At 38.9% G+C, this 22,634-nt stretch overlaps 1 protein-coding gene across 2 annotated transcripts in view; it reads right to left on the minus strand.

Annotated features, from left to right (window-relative positions):
* Positions 1-22,634, minus strand: part of ADAMTS6 (ADAM metallopeptidase with thrombospondin type 1 motif 6) — a 158,655-nt gene that overhangs the window by 40,764 nt on the left and 95,257 nt on the right. For both annotated transcript variants that reach the window (XM_076361965.1, XM_076361964.1), the window contains 3 exons: positions 20,859-20,966; positions 13,975-14,120; positions 11,637-11,700 (listed from right to left, as the gene is read on the minus strand). In XM_076361965.1, the coding sequence (XP_076218080.1) occupies positions 11,637-11,700; positions 13,975-14,120; positions 20,859-20,966 (318 nt within the window). The remainder of the gene's footprint in view (positions 1-11,636; positions 11,701-13,974; positions 14,121-20,858; positions 20,967-22,634) is intronic.

Consider the following 22,634-nt stretch of genomic DNA (forward strand, 5'->3'; position numbering starts at 1 on the left):
ACTAGAAATTTTTTCTCCTACTCTGAAGCTGTTGTGATAGATATTAAAATAGTGGACATTAGACAGTATTTAAATTTTAAATTTTCTCTATAAATCACTGTATTATCTCCTTCTAATTAAAAATACATTTTTGAATACAATATATTTACTGGTAAAAAAAATAGTAGTGTAACTACTTTAACTCAATAATCCTTCAGATGGTAACAGTGAGAATAAAAAATAACTATGTAAATAAAATAATAAGAATTTTTTAAATTTTTTTTAATAGTAACACAAATTAAATTTGCCTCTTTGCATCATATTCTCCAAGCAGTAGAAGGATCACTCTTGACCCACCTCAAAGCTTGAGTCCGAATCTCTCTGCTACTGGTCGCTACACCCTATTCTTCAGTCCCACTTGCTTAGGTACTAATTTACATGGCTGGTATTTTAACTGCACCAAGTTCCCCTTACAAGTTAATTAAATAAATCCTGTTTCTAAATAGTTGTACTAGGATGAAACAATAAAATATGAAGATTAGTAAAGAAGGATCAGGACTTCCATATTTGTACTCTTAAAAAAAATTCTCGCAATCTATCTTTGAGATGTAGTCTTACTTCTCATTTGATGGTGATCTTCGATGTGTTTTGAGGCAGCAATATCACTTCATAAACGATCTGGATAACGGGGAAGAGTATACCCTCAACAAGTTGAGGGGAACAGAGGGCCCAGTATGCCGACCAGACCCATCCCATAGGGAAGTCTGCTGCCTCCCTGAGGCCCGAGTCAGAGACATTACTAGGAAGCTCCCTGGTCTGGTACGGTCTTCTGCCTACTACCCGCTGTTGGTTATACAGGCTGGCAGTGATGAGGTTGCAGAGAGAAGTCCTGCAGTGATCAAAAGGGACTTCAGGGCACTGGGGCGACTGGTTGAAGGATCGGGAGCACAGGTAGTGTTTTTCTCTATCCCTACAGTGGCAGGGAAGGATACTGAAAGGAACAGGAAAACACACCTGATCAACATGTGGCTCAGGGGCTGGTGCCGTCGGCGGAATTTTGGCTTTTTTGATCATGGGGAGGTTTACACGGCACCGGGCCTGCTGGTGACAGACGGAGTTCAGCTGTCTCACAGGGGGAAAAGGATTCTCGCCCATGAATTGGCGGGGCTCGTCGAGAGGGCTTTAAACTACGTTCGAAGGGGGAAGGGGATAAAACCAGGCTCACTAGAAATGAGCCTAGGGGTGGCGTGCCAATGCTGGGGGCGAAATCGATAGCCCAGCTCAAGTGCATCTACACCAATGCACGCAGCATGGGCGGCAAACAGGAGGAGCTGGAAGCCATTGTGCAGCGGGAGAGATATGACTTAGTTGCCATCACAGAAACATGGTGGGGTGACTCTCATGATTGGAGTGCTGCCATGGATGGCTATAAGCCCTTCAGAAGGGACAGGCAAGGAAGGAGAGGTGGTGGGGTGGCCCTGTATGTTAGGGAGTGTTTCGATTGTCTAGAGCTCAACGATTGTGATGATGATATGGTCGAGTGTTTATGGGTAAGGATGAGGGGGAAGGCCAACGAGGCAGATATCCTGCTGGGAGTCTGTTATAGACCACCCAACCAGGATGAAGGGGCGGATGAAGCATTCTACAAGTGGCTGGCACAAGTCTCTCAATCGCTAGCCCTTGTTCTCGTGGGGGACTTCAACTTCCCGGACGTCCGCTGGAAATACAACACGGCAGAGAGGAAACAGTGTAGGAGGTTCCTGGAGTGTGTGGAAGGCAACTTCCTGACACAGCTGGTAAGTGAGCCTACCAGGGGAGGTGCCGCACTCGACCTGCTGTTTACAAACAGAGAAGGACTGATGGGAGATGTGGTGGTCGGAGGCCGTCTTGGGCTTAGCGACCATGAAATAGTAGAATTCTCGATTCTTGGTGAAGTAAGGAGGGGGGGCAGCAAAACCACAACGATGGACTTCCGGAGGGTGGACTTTGGCCTGTTCAGGACACTGGTTGAGAGAGTCCCGTGGGAGACAGTCCTGAAGGGCAAAGGGGTCCAGGAAGGCTGGATGTTCTTCAAGAAGGAAGTCTTAAAGGCACAGGAGCAGGCTGTCCCCATATGCCGTAAGAAGAACGGGCAGGGAAGACGACCGGCCTGGCTGAACGGGGACCTCTTGCTGGGACTCAGGGAAAAAAAGGAGAGTTTACCACTTGTGGAAGAAGGGGCAGGCAACTCAAGAAGAGTACAGGGATCTCGTTAGGTCGTGCAGAGAGGAAATGAGAAAGGCAAAAGCCCAGCTAGAACGCAATCTGGCCGCTGTTGTTAAAGACAACAAAAAAAAGTTTTTACAAATATATTAACGACAAGAAGAGAGCCAAGGAGAATCTCCATCCTTTATTGGATGCAGGGGGGAACATTGTCACCGAGGATGAGGAGAAGGCTGAGGTACTCAATGCCGCCTTTGCCTCAGTCTTTAACAGGCAGACCAGTTATCCTCAGGGTACTCGGCCCCCCTGCACTGGAAGACAGAGACAGCGAGCAGGATGAACCCCCCATAATCCAAGAGGAAGCAGTCAACGACCTGCTACGCCACCTGGATGCTCACAAGTCTATGGGGCCAGATGGGATCCACCTGAGAGTGCTGAGGGAGCTGGTGGAGGTGCTCGCCAAGCCACTCTCCATCATTTATCAGCAGTCCTGGTTAACGGGGGAGGTCCCAGACAACTGGAGGCTTGCCAATGTGATGCCCATCTACAAGAAGGGCCGGAAGGAGGATCCGGGGAACTACAGGCCTGTCAGCCTGACCTCGGTGCCGGGGAAGATTATGGAACGGTTCATCAGTAAGGCCTTTGACACTGTCTCCCACAGCATTCTCCTAGAGAAGCTGGCGGCTCACGGCTTAGGCAGGTGTACTCTGCGCTGGGTAAAAAACTGGCTGGACGGCCAGGCCCAGAGAGCTGTGGTGAATGGAGTTACATCCAGTTGGCGGCCGGTCACGAGCGGTGTTCCCCAGGGCTCAGTTTTGGGGCCAGTCTTGTTCAATATCTTTATCAATTGATCTGGATGAGGGGATTGAGTGCACCCTCAGTAAGTTTGCAGACGACACCAAGTTGGGCGGGAGTGTTGATCTGCTCGAGGGTAGGAAGGCTCTGCAGAGGGACCTGGACAGGCTGGATCGATGGGCCGAGGCCAACTGTATGAGGTTCAACAAGGCCAAGTGCTGGGTCCTGCACTTCGGCCACAACAACCCCATGCAGCGCTACAGGCTTGGGGAAGAGTGGCTGGAAAGCTGCCTGGTGGAAAAGGACCTGGGGGTGTTGGTCGACAGCCAGCTGAACATGAGCTGGCAGTGTGCCCAGGCGGCCAAGAAGGCCAATGGCATCCTGGCTTGTATCAGAAACAGTGTGGCCAGCAGGAGTAGGGAAGTGATTGTGCCCCTGTGCTCGGCACTGGTGAGGCCGCACCTCAAATACTGTGTTCAGTTTTGGGCCCCTCACTACAAGAAGGACGTCGAGGTGCTGGAGCGTGTCCAGAGATGGGCAACGAAGCTGGTGAAGGGTCTGGAGACCAAGTCTTATGAGGAGCAGCTGAGGGAACTGGGACTGTTTAGTCTGGAGAAAAGGAGGCTGAGGGGACACCTCATCGCTCTCTACAACTACCTGAAAGGAGGTTGTAGCGAGGTGGGTGTCGGTCTCTTCTCCCAAGTAACTAGCAATAGGATGAGAGGAAATGGCCTCAGGTTGTGCCAGGGGAGGTTTAGATTGGATGTGAGGAAAAATGTCTTTACTGAAAGAGTGGTTAAACATTGGAACAGGCTGCCCAGGGAAGTGGTTGAGTCCCCATCCCTGGAGGTATTTAAAAGACGTGTAGATGCGGCACTTAGGGACATGGTTTAGTGGGCATGGTGGTGTTGCGTTGACGGTTGGACTCGATGATCTTAGAGGTCTTTTCCAACGTCAATGATTCTATGATTCTATAAGTTTGCTGATAACACAAAACAGGGAGGAGTGGTTGATATGCCAGAGGGTTGTGCTGCTGTCCAGAGAGATCTTGACAGTCTGGAAAAACAGGCCCTCAGGAACCTCATGAAGTTCCACAAGGAGAAGTGCAAAGTCCTGCACCTGGGGAGGAACAACCCCATGCCTCAATACATGCTGGGGGCCAAGCAGCTGGAAAGGAGCTTTGCAGAAAAGGCCCTGGGGGCCCTGGTGGACATCAAGTTGAACATCAGCCAGCAATGTGCTCTTGTGGCAAAGAAGGTTCATGGTCTCTGGGCTGCATTAGGAGGACAGCTGCCAGCAGGTTGACAGAGGTGATCCTTCACCTCTGCTCAACAGTGGTGAGGTCACACCTACAGTACTGTGTTCAGTTCTGGGCTCCTCAGTACAACATGGCCATACTGGAGAGAGTCCAACGAGGGGCCACGAAGGGCCTGGAGCATCTCTCATATGAGGAAAGGCTGAGAGAGCTGTGACTGTTCAGCCTGGAGAAGAGAAGGCTCAGATGGGCATCTCAGTATGTACAAATATTTGAAGAGAGGGTGTAAAGAGGATGGAGCCAGGCTTTTTCCAGTGGTGCCCAGTGATGGGACCAGAGGCAATGGGCACAAATGGAAACACAGGTTCCTCCTGAACATCACAAAACATTTTTTTACTGTGTGGGTGACCGAGCACTTGTACAGGTTGCCCAAAGAAGTGGTGGAATCTCCCTCCTTGGAGATATTCAAAGGCCGTCTGGACACGGTCCTGGGCAACCTGTTTGAGCTTTGAGCAAGAGGGGCTGTACAAGGTGATGTCCAGAGGTCACTTTGTAAGCAAAGCAAAGTCTTTCTTTTACCCTATTAAATATCTATTCAGTTTTTGCCACAATTTAAACTGCTAAAATCACTGTTTGTATCCTCTTTTCTTCTTGAACACAGCTCTGGCAGTCTGACAAAAAAACAGCTACACACAAGTATGCACAGCCTGCAATATCACTGCTGACAAGAACAGCAGACAAGGCTGGGAACACCTGGGAGCAGCTAAAGGAACTGTGGCAGCAAAGCCCCTCATACAATGTTCCTGCTTTCTTGATATTTTATCTGGTTTTGGTAGTCCTGCAGATTAAATCCTGGTTTCCTACACTGCAAGTACTGTTAATTTAATTTCACAAACTAATATACCAATGATATCAAAGCTTTTACATAACCCATTGTCTCTGGCTCTAAAAATGCAAATCCATCAATCCATAGGCAGATTTGGTGACATTTGCAATAAAGTAAGTTTCCATTTTAGTGGCTAAGTCCTCTCGGTGAATACTGACGAGTGCTAGCCCTCATCTCAGAGATCTTGCTCTTTGTCCAAATCATTAGTTTGAATCCAGCTTTCAGGTGGATTTAGTAAAGTTTTCAGGCCATCCTTCCCAAGACCGCAGTTACCAAATGATAGCCTGAAACCTGCAAGTCTAAAGCATAAAATGCAACTTGTAAATTTTCTGTTGTTGTTGCATAATTTTCCTATCTTTTTTAGTATCTCACCAATACCTGACAGGAAGTAAAACTAAAGGCTATGACCTCAAGAAATGCATTCAAAATTGTGCTTGACAAACCTGATCACCTTCTACGACAAAGTAACCTGCTTGGTTGATGTGGGGCAAGCGGCGGACATTGTCTACCTGGATTTCTCCAAGGCTTCTGACACCGTTTTCCACAGCCTCCTCCTAGAGAAACTGATGAGTTACGGTCTAGACCCGTGTGGTGGGTGGGGGACTGGCTGACAGGCTGCACCCAGAGGGTGGTGGTAAATTGCTCCTGTTCAAACTGGCAACCTGTTACAAGTGGGGTCCCCCAGGGATCGATATCAGGCCCAACGGTGTTTAGTATCTTCATAAGTGATCTGGATGATTGGATCAAGTGTACCCTGATGAAGTTTGCTGATGATACCAAGCTGAGTGGGGAAGTGGACACTTCAGAAGGGAGAGCCACCCTGCAGGAAGACCTGGATAGGCTGGAAGAGTGCACTAACAAGAACCTTATGAAGTTCAAGAAGGACAAGTGTAAGGTCTTGCATCTGGGAAAACATAATCCAGGAGTGCAGCACAGGCTGGCATCTACCCAGCTGGGGAGCAGCTCTGTGGAAAGGGACCTGAGGGTCCTGGTGGACAACAAGCTCAATATGAGTGAACAGCGTGCTGCTGCGGCAAAGAAAGCCAACAGGATGCTGGGTTGCATCAACAAGGGCATCACCAGCAGAGATAAAGAAGTCACTATCCCACTCTACTCAGCACTTGCCAGGCCACACCTGGAATACTGTGTTCAGTTTTGGTCCCCGCCATACAAAAAAGATGTGGACAGGCTGGAGAGGGTCCAGAGAAGGGTCACGAAGATGATCAAAGGACTGGCAAGCCTGCCATATGAGGAAAGGCTGAGAGAACTGGGTTTGTTCAGCCTTGAGAAAAGAAGGCTTAGGGGAGACCTTATCACCATGTTCCTGTATTTAAAGGGTGGCTACAAAGAAGATGGAGACTCCCTTTTTACAAGGAGTCACGTGAAAAAGATGAGGGGTAATGGGTTCAAGTTACTTCTGGGAAGATTCCGATTGGACACAAGAGGAAAGTTTTTCACAATGAGAACAAACAGCCATTGGAATAATCGCCCCAGGGAAGTGGTGGTGGATTCTCCAATGTTAGATACTTTTAAGATTCAGCTGGACAGGGTGCTGGGCCATCTTGTCTACACTGTGCTTTTGCCAAGAAAGGTTAGACCAGATGATCCTTGAAGTCCCTTCCAACCTGGTATTCTATGATTCTATGAAAATCATAGGTATAGAAATGCAAAACTGCTACTGCAAGGTAAGCTACAATATGCATTTACAAAAATGTCAGCTCTTCGGCACTGTCTCTTTGTGTATGTACTCTTTTCCCAAAGTAGAAGTGCAACAACTGCTTCTCTTTATTGGGTAAGATATTTCACTTTTTTCATGCAGTTACAGCACACGGATAACTCTTGTCAAATCACGAGGCAGGAATCTAACAAATGTATAAGAACTTAAAATCAGGTCTGAAGAAGGTCCTGAGAAGATGATGATGAAATAATTAAAATTTTGAATTTAAAAAAGCATTGACCTTATTAAGAACATAAAAAGTTTTAAGACTGAAGCAAAAATAAATCATCTAAAGAGTCTTAACAAACCATTGAACCAACATTGACATGACACCAAACATCTTATCTCACAGAAATCTGTTTATCTTGGAGCTTAAAGTCAGGCAGACCTCAGTAATTGAACTCATTGTGTTTCCTATTAACAAAGGGCTATACTACACCACACAGAAGATGAGAAACACAGCCAGAAGGGTGACAGCTGAAACTCAGGTACTGTTCCAAGATGTAGCTCCTCACATAAATGCATTTTAGAAAAAATAGGCTTGAAAATATTGGAATTATGAAAGCAACGAACAGTATCTGTGAATGTATGCATAACGGAAGGAACCAAGAAAAACCATTTGCCTACATTCTATTAAGAGAAAAGACTGAAGAAAAGAATCTTTTAAATGTATGTATACACATACTTTTACATAGATAAACCATTCACAGAACTTGTAAGCAAAACATGTTTCCTATCATGTATAAAAAATTAGGAGGCTCTTACAGTTTTAGATGTATATCAGATTAAGCTTCACATCCAATACGTATTTTAAATCAGACAATGAGTTACTTTAACTGAGTAATTATGTGTCTTGCAATTCTATTAGAATTTTGTATTCTTTTTAAATTAAAAATACTTTGGTTGGAAAAATACATGTATTTTTGTTAGAGATAGTGTGGTTGGTGGTAGAAAGTAAGTTTCTGATGAGTGTGTTCTTTCTACCACCCTTTTGTTTCCAGAACTCATTAGCTAATCTTCTTTTCTGCTGATCTCAATGTTTCCGTTAGCAGATGCCTTTTGAATTAAGAAGTCATATATGGCTTTGGAAGTGTTTGATGAGAAATAAGCCTATAGGAGTGTATGCACTGTTTCCAAAGAATTAAAATGATCAAAAGAAAGAGCAACAGAAGTAACTCATCTCTGAAATAAAAATGAAGTCAAAATGAGGTTTTTTTGATTTATGAATAGTAGGAGCTTTAGGGAGTGCTATGTTGAAAATTACAGATGGGCAATGAATGTTGACACTGCAAAATAAACTTCAACAGAAAAGATGTACAAACAACACATTTTTCATAAAAACAATGACAGATTTGCATGCTTTTAATGCTTACATTAATCAAACATACCATTCCATTAAAAATGTCAAGCACTAAGGACTATCATAAATCTTGAAACAAAATCTACTAGGCTCAGCAATTCTTAGTTATGTAGAACCCTAAATATTACTATAAAAGAAATAGACTACAACCATCAAAACCATTAAAGCAATAAAATTAAACAGTCAAACTGTAAGAATGGCATTTCCAAATTGCCTGGCCCAAGTCTGCAATTGTTCAAGATTTGTTTTTAAGACCTAGACAATTAAATGTAAAGTCTCCTTTCCAATATGTTGTTTAAATTATTGATTGAAATCTAAGTATAGGTAGGGAACGAACATTGTGGAATAGAGGGCTACAATTTTAAAAGATTTTGATAAATTGGAGCAGTGGTTTGAAATAAAGCAATGGATGCAAATTACTACACTTGAGTAGGAACAATCAACTGTGCAAGCACAAGCTGAGGAATGACTTCCTAAACAGCAGCTCTCAAGAAAGGGATTTGGGCATTACAGATCTACACAGACTAAATAAATACTGTCACTCCAGCAAGAAAAATGAACACAATACTGAAATGAATAAATGGAATCCCATCACCAAGATGACAGACCAAATTCAAAGTTATACTTATCGCTGACAGGCCTCAGCTAGAATCCTGTGCAGAGGTTTGGACACCACACTTCAAGAAGATGTGCGCTACTGCGATCCCAAAGGCTATTAACACAGAGACTGTCTAGTGTAAAGAAGACTAAGAAGAGACATGATAGTAGTCTGCAAACACAGTAAAGGCTCCCATAGAGGGAATATTATCAGCTGTCTTCTTACTGGGAAAGAGTAAGTAAGGGTCTTAAAGGATGGGAAAACATACACTATACTTCATGAAAACTGTCCTGACTGTAAGGATATTGAAGAATCCTAATGGTATCTCCTAGACTGGAGGTATTTCAAAACAGGTCAGCTGCCCAACCATCAGTTAAGAATGGTTTAATGACAGATGATTTTGCCTTTGAGCCAAGGAATAGCCTGAATTGCCTCCTCAGATACCTTCTAGATACCTTCTGTGACCCTATAAGCTTCCTCTCAGTAATAAACAAATAAAGAGAATAAGAGATGCAAAACCAACTAAGAATAAAACTGTCTGAAAAGTGTCTGACAATAAGAAATAAAATATGATTAAGAATAAAACAAATCCTAGCAACATTTCAACAGTACCACTAGGTAGCTATGATACGACTGTTGATAATAAAAAAGCATTAAAACACTGTTGTATATTTGTGAGGGAGCAGGATTATGTATTATGTAAACTTTCTTGTATACTAGTTACTGTAGCAGATGCTAAATAATATCTATTGGAGATAAACATTTTAAATAAGAATGTCTGGACAATCACCTCACAAGAATCCTCAAAGAGTTAAGGGAGGAGGGCTCCAGTGTGCCAATGTGAATTTTTTAACAAAACTTAGACTGTGTATACAAACTGAAACAGCGCTAATGTAAAAAGGTCATTATTTGAAAAGGACAAATAGAATACCTAGGTTACAGTTTGCCTGATATCAATCCCAAATGAACAGAAAAGTCGGCAGAGACTTGACTGATACAGGTTTAAAAGAAAGATAAATAATAATACAAACCAGTATTTTGTATAAGAATAGGGTTTATCAACTAAAACTTTTTACAATTCCTGGTTAAATTAAAAGGATAATGAAATATGCTTAGATTTTGATATGGCACTTAACTTAGTAGTACACAACATCCTGACTGAAAAAAACAGCAACAAACCTGTACTAGTTCAGTAAAGCATACATTAAATTTTTTAAATAGCAACTGACAGATTTCAACAGACAGATTTCAATAAGGAATCATCACTTAGTTGGTGAATTCGTAGGTAAATTTCCTATCAACTGTAAGAATAAGAAACACACTCAGTGTTACTAAACATTTTCATTTGTGAATTGGAACTATGAAAAAATTTCTTGCTTATGAAGTCTTCCAATTACAAAAAGACCATCTGAGTGAAAAAAAAGAGGAAGGTAAATTACAGTGGATCATCTGATAAGCTGGATCCATTCAAATGAAAATTGCACAAAGACAGCCAAGCGCAAAGATACACATCTACAGAAAAAAATTAAGATGGTCAAAGTTTCAGAATGGTGCACTGTAATTTGGAAGGTTGTATGACTGAAAAAGTTTCACAGCTCCTACTGGACAAGCAGCTCACCTTCAGTTTCTCTTACAACATTGTGGACAAAAGGCCTAATACACTGCTTGGCTGTGTGAACAGAACAGCTGTGATTAGCGGTAGGAAAGTACTTTTTAATTTGGAAATTTGTAATACTGCCTAATAATGAAAATAACCTCCACAGAGAAGTTTGCAGAACTAATACTTATGATAAATAGTAACGATGAGAAAAACAAGGTTTTTTTCAAGGAATCAGCACATTAACTATTGTATTTTTTCCTGAAATATATCAAAAGATAAACAGGTGAAACAACACCTTTAGGTACAGACTCTCCCACTGTTACGAACCTTCTTGATTTAAGAAGAAAATTAAGATGAATTTGAAGCTAAAATATCATGAAAGCCTGTTGATGTTTGTAGTGCTACTGACTTGGAAACTTACTAGTGAAATTCTTTATTGGTGTGCACTTTTTTCTGGTTCAATTTTTTACTTACTTGAATTTGTAATTTAGGTTCATAATTTGATTTTATACATTTATACTCTGCCCCCCCCCCTCAGTGGTAGTTCATTATTTGATGGGCTCAGCTCTATAATAAAACTGCATGATTATTCTGGTAATACAAGAACCAGTGCATACCTGATAGCAAAACAGCAGGTTTAAAACACACCAAAAGAAATAAGTTTTCACAGAATGTATAAGAGGATTGTGTAACGCATTAGCACTGGAAGTTATAAAGGTATAAAAAGGGTAAGAGGGTTTAAAAGTGGATTCATGGAGGATACTTCCATTTGTGGCAGTTTATGTGGTACAGAGACGATGTGGAGCTCAAGAAATCTTTAGACACCCAGCTTCTGGAAACTCATACAGTATATCCATGGAAAAGTCATGCCTTGGCTGCTGAAAGTTTATAATTTTTCCCTAAACACCTGTTATCGGCCACTGCTGGGAGACAAGACACTGGGCTACACAGACCTTTGCTCTGATATGGAATGCTCCTTGTTTACCTTTAACATGGATGCCCAAGTTGAACTCGCTCCAGGCCTTAATGCGAAGGCACCAGCTGGGCAACACATTGAGATAGGGATCCTAACATTTAGCAGAACACATTGGGTGCCTGCAATACAGAAGTGCCCTACAGGAGTGTTTGCCAAAAAAATGCAGAATTCACGGCTCTTCTGAACTGGGAAAAAATGCATCCATTGCTGCTTAAATGTAAAGCAGACAAGTTGATTATACTTTTACAGTGGAACAAAATTTACTTACATCAGTATTGCAGGAGCGATACCGCTTTCTTTCTCCAAGACAGTATTTGCCTCCACCTGAAGGCCTGGAAAAACATGTTTTATGTGTTAGTATATGTATTAGTACAAACACAAGTTCATGAGATATACTAATGCATTATTAGTATAAATACAAGTCCAAGAGATATATAGTACATAAATAAAAATAAAAGTATATGGAAGTTTTAAGGTGAGATGTTAAAATATTTTATTTAATAAGAATTGTAGCATTGACTTGAATTGGAGTAGATACAAACCAATATTGGGTACTTGAAAATCATCATTCATATAGTATTCATCTAGTTTGCATAGATCCCAAGCAATACAGTTTAACAGTATTTTGAACATACTAAAAAGACATGATTTTTTATTATTTGCTTGCTTTGTAAAACTAGAATGAGAAATGTGTAAACAACCTATGTGGTACTTTTTTTTTTTAATCTTCTCATACTCTTGAAAATATAACAAAATGAAGAAACACTGTCTGCTAAATACTGGAGCCAGCAAAGACTGCATTTTCTAGTTCAAGAATCTGATTCTGATTTGAATTAAGCAGTACTAAATCTGAGGAAACTCCAGAGTAAGCAGGTTTCTATTAGTGTGAATAAGACATTGGCTCTTAAATTCCCAAACTCTTTAAGAACCTTATCTATCTTCCACAGAGGTCAAATAATGAATTAACATTGACTTAAATGGAAGATTAATCAGACATCAGCTCTTTGGCTCATAACTTGAAAGCAGAAAGGAAAAACACTTGGTGTTTGTTTTATAATAAAGAAATAAAAGTATTTGCAGTTAACGAAAAAGAAAATCAATACTATTTTTCACATTACAGATACTTAACCAGGCAACACTATCCTTGAACCAAAAGGAATTTTCTTACTAATACAGACATACTCCCCCCAAATGCATATGCTTGCTGTACTGTTAAACATTTAAAATTTAACCATCTTTCAACATACCAACCCATATACGTGGTGACAGGAGTAGTTAAAAAATCTTAGGAAATTACTCGTGCTCCAAACAAACATTTCACTAGCATTTTTACATACTGCTGTGAAAAAAACAATGAATTTAATTTATTATTCTCTCAGTAACAGTCTGACATGTTATCAATGCATATGGGTAATTTTTGCTTTTGAATCCATTCAATAAGTAGTGCTATTTGCCAGATTTGATAGTTATTGCTAATGATAGGAGGTGAACAGACCACCTTAAACAACAGTAATATGACATTATGGTGTCTGTCTTGCAGAGCGCAATGGAAAGCTGATGTACAACCTGGCCTGCAAAACAGCAGTACAAGCAACAAAGAACCTAAGTGTACAGAGAGGAGAAGATCAAAAAGGAGTGACAAAAGCCACAGAATGGATTTTCATGAAAGAAGCACAAAAGCTTAATGTTTTCAAGAAAAAGTTGTCTTAAAAATTAATAATTGTGATGGAAATGGCGATTATGGGACATGACAAGAACAAATTACAGAGTAATAAAACTATCCTTCTGCAAAGACCTATAGCTGTGATGAGGTAACCAGAACAGGGCAAGCAGCAACAGAGAAAAAGCAGTGATTTGTTCAGCGAAGAAGAGCAATGGAAATAAGTAAGCATTCCTCATCTGAGAAGTGCTAGTGACAGAGAGAGGAGCACTTACCTGACAGACCTTCTCTGGAAGAGTGCACAGGGCATTGGAAAGCAGACAGATGACAGGACCAGTACAGATACACACAACAGATCAAGCTGTAGTGGAGAAGCTGGCCCCTCTTGAGAGAGAGTACATGGACCAATAGGGAGTAGTGGCAAGGAGAGAAGTTGCTGAATTGTTTTAAGAGTCAGTGGGAAGTCACAACTTAGTGTTGGACATGACAGCATATAAATGTATTGTATGCAACACAGTATTACTATGGCTTATATGTAAGCAGTTGTATGCAAAAGCTTGGAAATACTGTGTTATTTTTTCAAAAAGTAACTAGTAATAGTTATTTTATATCCTAGACAAGCATTAGAGATAATATTTCTTAAGAAAGAAATCCATCTAATGCATAATTTAAATATATTTCGCATGAACAGCAAGTTGCAGAAAGAAAACCATTCTGGTTACTGCTAAATAGATAAATGCAGCTATCTTTACAGTACATAAGATACATTAAAAATGTTAAAAGTATGTCTAGTGAACTTCTCCTGTCTAAGTGTTTCTGTCTGCTATTTTGAAGACAAATGTTGGCAAACTAGCAAAACATTTTTACAGATAACATGTGAAACCACAGTTTTGAATAATTTCCAAATGTGTCTTTTTGTTGGCTCCGGCTTACTTTAGCTACTTACGCTGGACTGTCACAGTGTCTTATAGATGAGGAGACTCCTCCCCCGCAGGTCCTGCTGCACTCTCCCCATATTGACCACGGACCCCAACCCCCATCTATGCTCTGGGGCCAAGTGCCAAAAGGTACGCACTCTCCCTGATAACACCACTGAAAGATTTCACAAAAAAAACACAAAATTAGGCTGACAGAGTTATCAGGACAGAAAAATATAAGGGTCAGGCAATGACCAATTATAGGCATTAGCATTCTCTGTATAGATAACGAGACTAATATTTTACTTTTTCTAGCCATGTTTAGACATTGGTGAGGGTGTGTGTGATTTGTTAATTGTCTTCACTACGTCCTGAATTATAGGTCCCTGACACACACCAGAAGTTAAAGCAAGCTTAAAATAAAGATTTTCTTTTTTCTTCATACATCCTCCTTAATGTTTCACATTAAAGGAACTGCAAGGTGCTTACATTCTTTTAAACACTAAGATTCATTTATAAGATTAGTTTAGCAAAACACCCTCCACTTAGGATTCATGTAGGGGCTTCATTACGCAAAATGAAAAATTCCCCCTGATAGTAGTTTTAAGAAAGTATTCCCTTACATTTTAAAAAAGAAAATCTGGACGAGGTTACAATGGAAGAAGAATTTGTTGCAGTACTTCATTTATACTAACCCTACAGACATAATAAAAGTAGTGCCAAAGCATTAGACATGGTACAGAAAATCATTATATAATAGTGACTGGCCACTTGTTCAGGGACAGAATGAACATGTGTACTTCACTCATGCAAACGCTTAAACTTTGCAATATTGTTACTTACATTGGACATACAAAATGACAGACAATTCGCACAAATGGCTAATTGTTAAAATAAGTTTATCATTTCCTTTGTCAGAAAACTTTTTTAAACCATTCAGAAATAATCCTGGAGCCCATAGTTTGAGACACATTCTGGTGTCTACTGCATCACTGAGAATCTGGAGTAGTTTAGTTAGAATAACCCTTTCCCACTGCTATAGGCCTACATGACGGACTAGAGCACAGCCTCAGGTCTGCTGTGACCTGAATCTGCACATTTCACTTCCAAAAGGTGGGCATCTGCTGTTTAACTCCCTTGAATTCCCATAACAGGCGCAGTATTGACCCTTTCCAAAAAGAAACCCAGACAACTTCTGTGTCCAGAATCAGCCATATGAATTTGACAAAAACCACTGAGACATGCACAGAAGACATGGACAGACAGACATATCACTGTCCACCCATAAGCTCTACTGGAAGACTCAGTGTTGACTTTATACCAATAGGTACAGCAAAGTCAAGTTTTCTCTTCTCCTGAGTCCTAAGGCTCATCTAAAGCCTCAGTCCCGGCAATGTGAGACGTACGTAAACAAGTAAATACAGCCATTCACAATCTAGAATTACTCTAGATTTTTCTGAAAGCAACTGAAAAGAGAATTTAACCTTCAGTCATTACTCAGGAAAAAAAAAAAGAATTAATAGGAGTTTGATATGAATAAGGACTGTACAGTGTTAGTTAAAGAAAATGAATAAAAATCCTTATTTTTTCATTAGAAATTTCATTTTGAATGAAAGGTACTTCTAGACTGTCAAACGTGTCAGAGTCTAAGTGTGTAGCTCTCAAGAATGTACATTAAAATGATGTATTAATATTAAAATGTGTAGCTTACCATCAGCAAATGCATCTAGATACAACATAGGTTTGCATACGAAACACATGCTACCATTTGATATAATATTTCCTTATTATATTATTCCCTTGTTATTTCCACATTAATAAATGAAACCTGTAGCATTATTTTTCTAGCCACATTCAATCTTGTTTCTTCTCTCAGAACATTTTCATCCTCCATGACCTCTTTTTTCTCTGTATGTGCTGCACCTGTTTTAAAACACAGCTCTTATAATCCAGCACATTTCTGTTTATAAGCCTCATCCCCTATCAGTTAGAGAAACAAAAAACAAGCATTGTTTTTTGTCTACAGAAAAGGTAAAGCAGACTATTTTAAATCTCAAGTTCAAAATGCATTCCCTTTTCTACCAGGTCTGGCCGGGTCAGAGTTTTCCTCATAGCAGCCCATATGGTGCTGCATTTTAGGTTTGTGACCAGTGTGGATAATGCACCAGTGTTTTAGCTATTGCTGAACAGTGCTTGCACACCATCAAGGCTTTCTTGGCTTCTCAACCTGCCACCTAAGTGAGTAGGCTGGGAGTGGGCAAGAGGTTGGGAGGGGACACAGCAGGGACAGCTGACCCAAATTGACCAAAAGGATATCCCATACACTATAACATCATACTCAGCAGTAAAACTGGGGGTGGGGGTGTTTCCAAAGTAGCCACTGCTCAGAGACTGGCTGGGCAACAGTCTGCTGGTGGGAGGTAGTGAGTGATTGCCTTTGATCTCGTTTGCTTTTTCTTTCTTTTCCTTTCACTTACTAAAGTGTCTATCTCAGCCCATGAGTTTTTCTTACTTTTGCCCTTCTGATTCCCCCCCCCATGCCTGGCGGGGTAGTGAGTGAGCAACTGGGTGGGGGCCTAGCTGCTGGATGGGACCAACCCACCACACCCGTCTTCAGAAAAAAAACCAAAGACACAAGGTCTCATGGAGTTGTACTGAAGAAAGGAGGGTTTCTCCTTCTTGGAGTTCTAAATTTACATATCGGAGGTTTATGCCAATAAGCAGGCATCCATCAGAGGAACATACCCTTCATATGGAGCTTCTCTTATATCCAGACTATCACTGATGTCTGCGTAACACATAATGCAGCCCATACAGTGAACCTACATTCTTAGCTAGTATGGATATATCCATATGGCACAGTGTTTTGCAATGCCTCTAACGGTACAATTATGATGGAGAATAGAAGTATTTATGTGAATTACACGAGGGATTAAAATCTTCTGGTTTTCTTCTCATTATAGTGATAAATTAAGTGATAATGATTTTATTAACTGAAGACAACAATATCCTTGCAGCATTCTATTAAAGAGGCCACAGAAGTACACGAACAGTTATCTAATGCTAAAGTCAAAAGCTAAAAATTGAAATGTTTCTAAGAGTAAAAAGGTATGCTAATAAGTTAATTAAAAATACCTTATATATATTACAAACATGTCAAAATCAAAATTAAGAAATGAAAGACGCTCAGAGTTAAAGCTAAACCCACAAGAATATCACATTCGTAAAACAGAACATGCAAACCATCCTAACTCTGCACTATTATGACTGTATACAATAGGCAGGTGCATTTTTACCCGCTTTATTTTTCCAAAGCTGTGTAAAATCCCTGTACTCTGTGATTTCCTCTGTCATGCAAACATTATCTTCCACATTCCCATATCCCCCTGTCAAAACTCTTTAAATGCTGGGGTTTCTCCTCTACTGAAGTTAAATCTGAGGACTTACTGCTTGCTCACTTCAGTGTCTCTTCTTAATTTTCTAGTGAAAATTTATCTTTCACCAGAAGCCGTTGATGCATAGAATCTCTGTCAGAGTAATTAAAAATGACCAAAATCTTCATTATTTCTAATGGGACTACAGAAATATGCTTCCTCCACAAATTATAGCAACCTCATCTGCTATAATGAGGTAAGGACTATTGAGTAACCACTATATGAAGAAATAAGAGGAGGTGACAGCTATTTTAAAAGAAAAATGCTTCATGAACGGTTTAGAACTGAAATGTTAATTCTTCTCTAACATTGATTAAGTAACTTTCAATTAGTTCAACTAGAAAGACAGTGGTGATGCATTTGATTATGTATGAAGTATGGAAAAAAACCTGTGAATAATGTAAGCAGTCTGAAATTTTTCTTATAGAGATCATTAACAATAAAATAAAACATGATATTGTGGCACATTTGAAATCACTTTTTTATGACTATTAGCTGTTTAACAGAACTAAGAATTACAATAGTATGGTTTTAGAAAACTCACAGAGCAAGTACTCTAATATTGAGGAAAACTGATTTCGTCTTGGGGGGGAAGATTAATTCAATTTAAATTTGCCATCTCAATTTTAACAATGTATTTTCAATCATTGCTTCTACAATTACTTTGCAAGAAAACTTAATGTCCAATAATATCTTAAATTTACCTGATCTTACGTGTCCAATAACAACTTAAATCATCACACAATCTAGCTATTTAAACTGTCCTTTCAGCACACTGTTTTTTCACTTCTTGCACATTTGCCCCTCATTTACATTCCTAGCATGGATCTAAACAATGGTGTTAGAAAAGGTTACTTTTTTATTACTTTAAATTCAAAGACAAAATAAACATTCCTATCAATTTTGTCGTATTGTTTTATATGCACCATTTCCTCATCTGAGTTTTTTAAAAAATCTGTCAGTTAGTTTACCTTCACAAACACATCTCTCGGTATACCAGAGAGAAACTTCATGTATATTTAAAATTATTATTACAAATTAGGAAAAAGTGTACCTTTTTGAACCCTGCTGATACATAAAACCCTTCACCAAAGCATGAATATATTAAAGCTTCAAAACAGAACAGATGTACAAGTTCCATCAGTAGCAAGAAACCATTCTATTCTCTTTCCCTATATGTGGAAAACAGCTGAGTAACTTTTATGGAAAACACTCTAAAAACCTTCAGGCATAGGCAGACATCTACTGTGAAAAATTTCAGCCCAAAGAGTTAAAAGTTTGGCAGGTTTATATAAGTAACTGAAAGAAGGTTTTATAATAGAGTGTTAGGCCATTTTAATTGTAGAAATCCCTCCCAACTCTTGCCAATAAGACATTAAGGCACATTGCATCAAATTTTGCTTTATGTTAATAGTTACACTGAATCTACATTAGTGTGACTAAAAGCAGAAATTGACCCTCCAAATATGATGAAGTACTCTGAGATCTTGTTAGGCTTTTAGAGCAGGGAACGTCATTTATTATATATTTGGACAGAGCCCAGCAAAATAGGGCCTAATTTGGTTGTGGCCTTTAGGCGTGACTGCAATATAAATGTTATTGTAATAATAATAATAATAATAATAATAATAATAATAATAATAATAATAATAATAATAATGATAGTAAGAATAAGAATAGAATTGTAACCTATTATTTTCTCCTTAGCATGTGGTAAAGAGAACTACTTATTTGGAAAGAACTCATGTTTTCTGGTTTTTTGCTATCAGGAACTATTAATTTACAGGAACCTTGGAAGCTGCAGTTTACTGATACAATTCTCTGCTGTTAACAGGCATGAACAGTTTACCTTTGTAAAACAGTACGGATTCTCTCATTTCCTTCTAAAATCTAATGATGGAACAAGATACTGATAACTGGAAAAAGATGTTTTGTAGAGAGCGAACTGATTAAAGCCTCTGGTAAGTGGACACAGCAACAGTGTCTTAGAGCATCTCAACTTGTTCATTGTAGTCTCATGGTTTAAAAAATATAAATTGAGGTAAATTGCTCCTTGTCATTGACAAGGAGTGGTGGTTCCAAAATAAACCTAGACTGTTGATTTAAGAGTAGGGCTTCTAACATTTTCTATTACTCTAATAAAAGGTAACATTTTTGGTAGAATGCGAAGGTCTCTCTTATTTTCATTGGCTAACTCTAAGCACTCTATTTTTTTTAAATGACCCCTTCAATGAATTTTTTCAACATGGTTTACCAATGTTTCCAAACTCAGTATGGAAAAGCCATCAGAATGATGCTAGGTCATGGGCCCTGAATGAAGCCGTCAACAAGCATTAATAAACTGTGACAGCTGCCCAAAAGCTTTCATTCTTTTTGTTTAAACATCAGATTGCAAGTCAAAATGCAGTGTAATCTTTGTTGAAACTAGCCCAGCTAGCATGGCAAAAGTCGGGATGAGAATAGATGTCAGTAGTCATTGTTAGGAAAAAATCCAATCTGGAGCAGTAAATCTTATGGACAGATGCAGCAACTCTCAGACAGACACTGGAAATTGTTTAATATAATAAGTTCTCTTCACTTTGTACAAACCTGCATAAAATATATTATCTTGAAAAAAGGCATATGGAATTCACTTTTTTCCCAGTACTTGTCCTGTAAATTAATAATTAAAATATTTTTCTCTCCTCTTTAAGATCTGGATAGATTTCGTGTTGTAATTGAGAAACACTCTTTTACTATTCTTAATCTAAAACTAAGTTTCAGAACTTTGTCTGAAATCACTGATATACAGACATTATTTTAAAATCAAAATTCACATGTTCAGACAGATACAGTAACACTAGACTTATCTATTGCAACATTGACTTTCTGCACTTTTCTGTTAGGTAGAAGTTTATCAGACTGCAAAGCAAAGTCCTTAAAGCTAAACAAGTTATGCAAGTATAACTGAATACTAAAAGAGTAATTCAAAGTCAAAACAGAAGGGTCACTGGGAAATATGGGCTTTTAGAAAACCTTTTTATTAACGCAACATTTTTTCTATATGCTTGTATGATTCAGCTTATATCTGAAGGAATAAAGACTTTTTTTATCTTCTAACAAAATAACGGAGTTCAGGCTCTAGATCTATGTTTACACATTTTTGAAGTCCATGACAGACCCAGAGTTGTAACAGTCCTTTATGGAAGAGTGCTATAAAATTTAATAAAGATTAGAGTATATAACAGGGTTGGTTTTTTTTTTGATCCAGGCTATAGAATTTTATAGCGAGGATAAATGTTTTATTAAATTACATATATAAAATAATTGTGAAGTAATTCTGTCGGATACTTCCATTGAGATGCAAATGTATTCTAAAATAATAACTCTTTTTTTGAACTCTTACAGTTGCTCATAAGTACTTTAATTTTCTAGTTCTTTCTTTCTGCAGTCTTTAACCAATAAATTGCTTCTTCAAACAATAAATTATTTGTACTCACCCCCTTTTCAATGCTCCCTGTTTGGCAAAGAGTACCTTCAGCTGCTGGAATGCTGTTGGTAACACAGCGGTTACTTTTGCTGAGGCACCAGAGCTCTCTACACACTTCCTAGGAAAGAAGGCAGAAGCAAGTTGATCAGAATAAAAGCCTAAAATTGCTTCCAGTCCTCATACACACAAGTATACACAAATTTGTTTTGAACAGAGACTATTAAGAACTGGGCTGGAGAGATAAATCTATAGATGATTGGGAAATATTCTGGAGCAATTTCAAAGCCACCATATTCTACCTAAGAGTATTCTGCAAAAAAAAATTCTGGAAGCATCAAATTGTAGACTACAAGAATGTGTTTTTCACACCTGCCATGCAAGTAATGTTTTATAGTTGCTTTTTTCTTGATTAGTGCTAATACTGGGCTTAGTATATTTTAGTGTTGCTGTAAAAGTAGTCTTCGGATGTGCTGTAGCATCTCCATTACTGTCATTATCTGCCTCAAGATTACATGGTAAAAGGATACCATTAATTTTGAAATATGAAACAGCAACTATTATTTTTGTTTCCTTTAGTTAAAACCAAATTTTCTGAGCTCAGACTACTTGTACTCTTCTTCTGTAACACTTGCTAAAACAGTGCATGTGTATTTAGTACCAATTGAGCTATGTACTAAAATATTCCCTTTAGGCTTTTTAGATTTGCAGCTGATATTCCATAAACTATTTAGCCTATCCTATTTCCCTATGTTGTCAGTGTTAAACAAACACAGGTTTTCATAGCATCTTTTTTCCTACCGTATTTTCTCATTTGGTTTTGCACATTTACTCATTTAAATTAAGCCAGTTCTGTTGACATTGGAGATTAATTGTTAAAGCTATCTACGGATTGAAATTCATAGTGTGGGCATGATCCAAAGTTGGCTGAACACTGGAAATCTTCATAGTTGCTTCAGTTGCCCTTGGATTTGGCTATGTATGCAGAATGGAATCAGAAGTGTTTTGCTTTTACAGTAAATGACTTCCATGATAATCTTTGTTGTATTACTTTGAGATCTGTGCAAGAGTTTACAACCTGCTTATAGATATTTTCTATTTTTATTTTTTTTTTAAATTTGAAAGATACTCAGATCTTTAAAACGATCATACGATAGTCATTACTATTTCATTTTATTTAACTACTGCTTGAAATCATGTCCTACAAATAATTCTTATCTAGAGTCTATGGCTGAACCTTGGTACAAAGAGCAAAAAGGAAAAGACAGTGTGAGTAAATTAAAGTTACTAGGCACCCGACGCCCCGCCCACCCCCCAAAGTTCATTGTTTCTCTGAGGAAATGAATGAGTATCTGGCACCTAGGCTATCTTTTCTATACACATCAACAAGAACAACTGTTAAGTTTTACTCTAAGATTCATGTTTCTTGCATTGTACTGCATATACAAATGGATTTATTTATACATAATTCACAAGCAGCTGCAGTAACAGTTCAACAGTACAAGCTTTTCCTGAATAATGCAAAATGCTTTTCCAAATTTAAAATCAGTTGGTGCCATTCTTGCAGGATTGTTAATACAGTGTACTTAGTTTCATGATTAGTAGAAGCAAGGTATCTTTTTAAAAATCCATTAAAAACATACCATATTAGAATGGTCTGAAATGATGAGGAATGAGTACTGATGATTTCTGGAGTTTCCATCCAATTTTTGACAATTAGGCCTAAGCTATTTCGTCCTATTTGGTGGGTGGCTCTATGAAAACTTAAGCAAATTGTTGAGCCTCTTTT

This window comes from Aptenodytes patagonicus, chromosome Z (assembly GCF_965638725.1).
Source record: "Aptenodytes patagonicus chromosome Z, bAptPat1.pri.cur, whole genome shotgun sequence".
NCBI classification, from domain to species: domain Eukaryota; kingdom Metazoa; phylum Chordata; class Aves; order Sphenisciformes; family Spheniscidae; genus Aptenodytes; species Aptenodytes patagonicus.